Raw genomic sequence first — 7,119 nt, forward strand, 5'->3', positions numbered from 1 at the left:
ATTGCACGTTGTAAAGTGAACAGAGTGGGTGACAAACCCATGTGAAGACTTGAAAGCATCCTAAATAGAAAGGTCAAAAATGGGAGCCGATCACGTGGCTCAGTTTATATTTAACATCTTAATTGATTGAATGAAAGGATGTGTGTGGCGCCACCTGTAGATTACTCCATAACCGCTGCACAAGTGTATTAGTTACACACGGGCCATTTATAGGTGCAGATAAGGCCATGTGCATGCATAACAAAACACACACGGACGCATTTGGAACTGCGGCCACATAAAAGACAAGGCAACAATCACTGATATTGTTTTATAATAATGAAAATGTTCATTGTAAAACAGTTCATCGTACAGACTCAGAATTAAAAATAAAAATACTTTCTTTTTTTAGAAAGAGCAAGGTCATGTGATCTAACAATAAGAAAAAGTGCCATATTGCAGTAAAAGTGGTGCTGGTGGAATCTTAAGCCGACACTGTCATTGTTCTTCTTGTGGCAAAATACCTGAAGAGTTAAAAATTCTGGCAGCACCATTCAAGTCGATTTGCATAACATAAAAACTTGCTGATACTTTAAATCATTTTCTTTTATCCACACATCTTTTGTCTTCCAAATATGACTATGAGTCATGTCTGATTATTTTTTCTGTCCTTGCTCTCAGGGTAACACAATTCTTCACATCTAAATATTTCGCGTCAGCTTTGAGAAAAAGCTCACATCAAAGTAGTTTACAAATTTAAAAAACACCTTTAAAAGTAAACAAAAACGACCATCAGGCATAAGTTATTAAATCTCGCCCATTGGTAGGATCATGTACAAACAACCTGAGTACACTTGTGAGTTTATCAACTTAATTCATGCTCTTCTTAAGGAAGCTGTGCCCAAATCTGTGAAGAACTGAAGTCTTTAGAGGAATCTTCAGTATGCATCAGTACCGCCGCCATCTATTCTCCTGGTAGCCACGGTTGCTGCCCCTGTCGTCATAATGTCTGTTTCCGCCTCTGCCATCATGGTGACGGTTGCCGCTCCTGTCGCCCTGGGGCTGATAGTTGTCCCGGTTGTGTTGCTGGTGACGCCCAGAACCTGACTCCTCCCCGTAGCGCTGGGTCCTGGTGCCGCTGTTGGCGTTGGTTGGATGATGCCGATAGGGGCTGTTGTCCTGTTGTCTCGAGTTTCCACCTGAGGGCGGCTGCCTCTGCTGAGTCTTGGAGAAGCCAGAGTTCAACTGCTCGGCCTGCCACATCATGTTGTTCATCTAGAGATGAAGAGAAAGGACAGTTAACAGGACCTGCGGTTCCTCATGTTCAATTAAGCCAAAGAGCACGTTTCTATTGCTTTCCAATTGTGCAGTGTAAACATAATATGTTACTGAGGAACAAACTAAAATTAAGCATTCTTTATAAATAATTCTGTCACTACATTGTAGTGAAGTCTCATTATAAAAGTGGACAAAAGCTTACAATGGCATGTTTCTGCAGATTATCGGGAGGTGAAAAGAGTCTCTGCATCTGGGGCGGAGGAGTATATGGTGGAGAATTGAAGTGGTTCGGCGTCCTGTGAGGGTAAAAAGAAAATATTTTGTAATACCAATACCAAAGTCTACACAGTGTGACGTGTACATAATATGTACCGACAGCCATACACAAAATCCATGTTTGACTTCTCAATGGCTGTGATTATTTGAATCATGTTTAGTTCATGCCTTGACCTCATTTCATCACTTTTGCATATATGAAGAAATCTTTTCAAGTCACATTCATTTAAATCATCAGATAGCTGTGCAATGGCAAAACAATTGGGGGGCAAAATAAAAACAATTAGCAGTAGGTTCTGTAAATTCTTCTACCAGTTTCAACAAGTTGAATTCAAGACTTTTTAATGATGAATGAAACAATTAGCCAAACAGAGAATAACCTTATTTCTGTCTTTGCTACAGCTAGCTGAATGTAGTGCAGGCAATGCGCTACAATTTTATCAGTTATCAAGTCCACGTTGTTTTTGTTTATGCTTGTATTAGTGTATTAACATTCAAAATGATAACAAAATTAAAAAGTCAGCCAAAGCAGTTCTCTATATAAACTAATTGAAAGCACAACGGAAGAAGAGTTGAATAAATTATGAACATGATTAAAATCTACAAAAGGTAGTTAAGGCATAGCGCAGAATATTTCAACCGATTTAAGACCTAAAGTTTTAATAATTTAATTTAAGACCCCATAGAAACCCTGGCAAACACACATACAGGTGTTAAAGCTTACTGAGAGTTGTTTTTTGTTTGTTTTTGTGATCCCACCACACAATAATGATCACAAAGAAAAATGTTTATATGTATTCACACCAGTGGAAACATTTCTCAGCATTTCAAGCACATTATAACTCAAAAATCTAAAAACAACTGTATTCAAACTCAGACCTCCGGCTAAAGCAAGCAATACCTCGTCCAAGAACATAAATGAACAACACATAAATCTTCCATCCAGCCACATCAGCCAGATTTTATTACAAAAGCCAGACAGAGAAGCAAAGCAATGTGACATCCCTTCTTCTAAGCGTTTAGTGCCAAGATCTGTGATGGAATCTGATAAACGAGTCCAGCAGCACTGATACAAAGCCAAGTCTGACAGATCAGATTCCAAGGAACTAGATTTGCAACTGAAGTTTAAATCAGAGAGCTGTTCACGTGTGGACAACCTCTGGCTTTCATGGGGAGCGGGTGTGTTGGTCATAGGTTGAGACAACACAACTAGCTCTTTCCCCAAACCAAGCGGGATATTTGTGACAAAGACTGAGTTATTTGGTCAAAACTAGTTACTGAGAAGGTGGGAAGCAGGATAATACAGACTTCCTTTTATACTAGCAACCATCATTTGAGACTGCTAAGGATATCAAGACCATCTGTCCCACTTAGTGAGCCAGATTCATGATGAGTTAAGCTCAAAGGAACCTGGCTAACCAGTGATCCTCACTTTGAGATACAGGCTCCCACATTTATCTCTGTGCACATGCCATTTGCCTTTGTCTGCTCGACTTTTTTTTGATTAGCTGGGAGATAGACAAAAACTAAACAAAATTGCCCTTCCTGATATAAGATTTAAACACAGAGCAAAAGAAAAAAGGTCCACGAATTAGACACAACAATTATTTTAAAACTCTTATTTTCAAGGAACTGAAAATTTCTGGCATAACATGCCGCATATACATTGCACTCCCCAATTCATCTCTGGTGCCAATATGTTCAGGTTTTCCAGTAAGGGCCTTAAACAGGCGCTGCAATTGGGCATGAAGCATGGAAAGGACTGCATACTGAATGTTCTGTGCATTGTGTAAATACAAACCAATCCAATTTAATTCCACATCTTGTGTCAGAGCTCCAATTTAAAACACATGCGACACTGCCAAGAGCACAAAAACTTGCTTGTCTAAGTTGTACTCAATATTAGGAAGCACCTAACAAGCACACATTGGAGTCGTGCTTCAAAATTATTTAGCTCCTGACAAACAAGAAAGGAAAAAGGCTGAAAAATACTGAAAGACATCTTTTATCTTCATTATGAAACTGCGGCCAGACTACTATAGCCAGGATGTCATGGCAAACACTGAAGTAAATTAGGGTTTGCACCAGCAGCCTTATTTAACAGGTGTGGAATGTAGTCACACCTTGCTACGGTCGATTGGCTTTATACCAGTTAACTCTGAAACACACGCAAACTTATTTTCATTTCCTCGATCGACATATGGCCAAACCGCACTGGCTTCATGAGATGAGACGTTTACTAGTATGAGGAGGAGAAGGACTGCTGTCTGTCAGGGCTGCAGCCTCACCTACTGGCAGGCAGCTGTATATCATTTTAACAGTCTCAGGTGTACAAGAATTAGAAACAATTGAAAGTGTAAGCGTTTAACGCACTGATCACCCAAATCACTGATCACTCCATGTTGACAGTTAAGTATACATGCTCGACCTGTGAGCACACGTCAAGGTTCAACTAAGAGCCAAAAGGAGGACAGCTCAAAATCAAATGGCAGGAGGGTCAACAAATTCCAGTAGTTGCTGTAATGCCAGTGATGCTCATGTTTTTGTTTTGTTTCTGGTGGCGCAACAAAAAACATTTGAGCCATTCTTACCTCTGGCCGTGGGGGTTTGGAGTATTTGCAGGACTTGAATTCTGGGAGTTCCCTGGACTGCTGCTATGACTGCTTCCTATAACGGAAGAAGACACAGTTTAAGAAAGAGAAAATCATTAATTGGAAAAGAAGACTTATACTAAGTCATATATGTTATTTCTCTTCAAAAGAAAACAATTTAGATTGAAATTAACTGAATTAAAATGAACAATGATTGTTTTCTTGTATAAATACAATTCGATATTTAGCATTGATCTAGCCTGGCTCAATTCAAACCACTAATGTCCATAATGTTGCAGTGGATTAAAAACCCTCTGATCTGGTACATTAATCAGATGTGTTGCTTCACAAGAAGCCCACATGATATGAGCAAAAACTGAAAGTTGCGATCATATTGTTCTATAGTATTCTGACTATGTGGCTTAAACCACCACCACCAAATTGGCAACACAACGGTAGGTTTCCATAAAATGCTGTGTGGAATAGGATGAGGATTAATAAAATATGTCTCTAGAGCAGGAACAATCTTAACAGCAGCAAAATCACTAGTTTATAACAAATATCTTTCTGGGAGCAAAATAAAAAACTAAAATGTCAGTTAATTAAACAAACATTCTTGAAATAAAAACATTGAGCGGGGATGAAAGATGTTGAAATTAATTCAAATTACGCTAGTAGTCTATTTACAGAAATCTTTCCCTGAAGATTGTTTGGAACAGTTCAGTATTAGCTTAGCTAGTGTGCTGGGGTTCAATTATACTGCGTTGGCCAGCAGTTCACTTTTCTACATGTTAAAATTTAAACAAATAACTATTAGGACTCGTATTGACTGTTTATTTGCAAAGGTTTAATTTACACTTCCAGTATTTATAGTGTAATTTTATTTACACTTACAGTACGAATAGTGTAGTTGACAATACAGTACATTAGAACGCAAAAAGACAATTCTGCATATTTCTTTCCAGATCATCTGGTTCAAGCATTTTGTCCCAAAACTCTGAAAATGGTATTGAAAACCCTACATGAATGTATGGCATATATTAATATATATATACAAAAATCTTATTTTAGGATGTATTGCTGTGTATATAATGTTCACCCTCACACTGCCCTGACAATGAAATTACAAAACGTCAGCAACGCTACAAACTGAGTTCTGAGGTCTAACCTGCTAGAGTCTAGTCATCATTCAAATTTGAACAAAGATGAAATGCATGACTGAACCTCTTTTTCTAAAATGTGATCATTTAAATATTGTTTTATTAATTGATATTTATAACCAAATGTTTACGATATAACAACTTGGGAGCACTAATGCTGTTTGACGTCGATTTAGTGAGTATTTATGCACCATGCATTGTGCTATTCAGCCAGTAAAATAGGAAGCAGTTTTTCAGATCCGATCTCAACAGGGTTATACTCCAGTGTTTTTCTAGGACGCCTTGAGCTGGTCCTTTACAACCATTTTAGACTTGAGGACGTTAAAAGGGCACTTCTCATTAACTATGTACTCCTGGAAACAGTCTGCTAGTCAATCTTATTGTAATTTTATTACATAATGCCAATATCTGTGTCCTTGAAAAAAAGCGAAATCATATGGAAACATGACAAACTGAACGCCACACACTAAACTAAATTTAAAGTTCGTTTAACAGTATTGTTAAATGCTTGTTAGCACAATTAAGAGCTACCGAAACATATTTATGATAATAATTTGTTAACAGTTTGATTTAGAATGACTTTAAATTTGGCAAAAACCATGTGTGTCTTAACGTCTGTGTGTATAACACCTTGTAACCGATAAAAACAGTCTTCTCACCTGATCTGAACTGCACATGAAGAGTTCTGCCGAACAGCGACGACCCGTCGAGCAGCTCCATGGCATACGGCACAGACACCTCGTGTTTGTACACAGCAAAACCAAATGTTTTCTGTTTCCCGTCCAGGTCTTTCGGGATCTTGGTTCTGATGAGAGGTCCTGCCTGTAAACACATCAATACAGGTTTGAACACAAAGCAGCAACCAGCGCAAGCTACTGGTTGCTAGCTAGCTTGTAAGGCTACTTATAGCTAGCTAGCGAAGTAACAGTAACATCTCTTCGAAATATCTACAACGTGTGCACACCAACAAATGGCGGTGCAACACGTGAGAAGAAAGAACAAAACGTAACATTTTGGGTTATTTCAATTCTGACACGGTTTGGGGTTGTTAGCATTATGAGTGTTATGCTACACCTGCGCTAAAGCTAACGGTTAGCGCGACAGCACCTGTAAAAAGAGCTCGAACATAAGCTCCTCCGTCACCCTCTGGTCTAGGTTCCTGATGAACAGCGTCCTGTCCGCTTCATCTTCTATTCCCATCGTGTTTGTGCAGATGGTGACTCTCCCCCAGGTGGTCTCACGTTGTAAACAGCGCTCTGCTGTTTATAGACAGGAAGGCCTGAGTTTGCCGAAAAGTGAATGCCTTATGACGTGAGCTCGTGCCGTAGTTAACAGCGGCTACTTTACGACAATTTAAATCCAGTGTGGCGGTAAATCCAAGCTCGACCTTTATTTGTCAAACAGCTCATGTGCTCATAGGTCTGAATATCCCCAGGTTTAAATTCATATATTTAGTCTATGGCTACATGGTGTTATTGGTATGTGGTGAGTTATATTTGTTTTCATTGTAAACAAGACAAAACTGCTTTTAAAAGTTTTTTGAGAGTGAGTTTATCTTAAATTTACCTGCTCAGCTCCAAGTTCATTTTATGGTCTCAAATATTTATTATAATAGGTAGTGTAAATAGTGTGACCATGAGCCATACATACAGGGACACTAAAACAGTAGCAACATAGTTCAGACGTCTTCTTGTTATTTACACCTCAATTTTTACACCAAAATATATTAAATGCCTTTTATGTACAGGAAAGCATTCATTCCATATGGTAAATGGTTTTGTATTTATATAGCACTTTTCTAGTATTGATTTACACTCAAAATGTTATATTCACAC

The 7,119-nt window shown here is 38.5% G+C and overlaps 1 protein-coding gene across 1 annotated transcript; it reads right to left on the reverse strand.

Annotated features, from left to right (window-relative positions):
* Nucleotides 1-296: 296 nt before the first annotated feature.
* rbm7 (RNA binding motif protein 7) lies at nt 297-6,597 on the reverse strand. Its single transcript, XM_053422514.1, has 5 exons — nt 6,392-6,597; nt 5,944-6,106; nt 4,125-4,200; nt 1,460-1,553; nt 297-1,254 (listed from the first exon to the last, which is right to left on the reverse strand). The coding sequence occupies exons 1-5, from the start codon at nt 6,482-6,484 to the stop codon at nt 928-930; spliced, it is 753 nt and encodes a 250-aa protein (XP_053278489.1). The 5' UTR covers nt 6,485-6,597; the 3' UTR covers nt 297-927.
* Between the last annotated feature and the right edge of the window lie 522 nt (nt 6,598-7,119).

The sequence above is a fragment of the Pleuronectes platessa genome, chromosome 5, assembly GCF_947347685.1.
Source record: "Pleuronectes platessa chromosome 5, fPlePla1.1, whole genome shotgun sequence".
Lineage (NCBI taxonomy): Eukaryota > Metazoa > Chordata > Actinopteri > Pleuronectiformes > Pleuronectidae > Pleuronectes > Pleuronectes platessa.

Coding starts and splice junctions, on each gene's coding strand:
- rbm7 (XM_053422514.1), bottom strand. CDS start 6,484: ATGGGAATAGAAGATGAAGCGGACAGGACGCTGTTCATCAGGAACCTA. Junction 6,107..6,391: donor TGTTCGAGCTCTTTTTACAG/GTGCTGTCGCGC, acceptor ATGTGTTTACAG/GCAGGACCTCTCATCAGAAC. Junction 1,554..4,124: donor CCAAACCCCCACGGCCAGAG/GTAAGAATGGCT, acceptor TTACCCTCACAG/GACGCCGAACCACTTCAATT.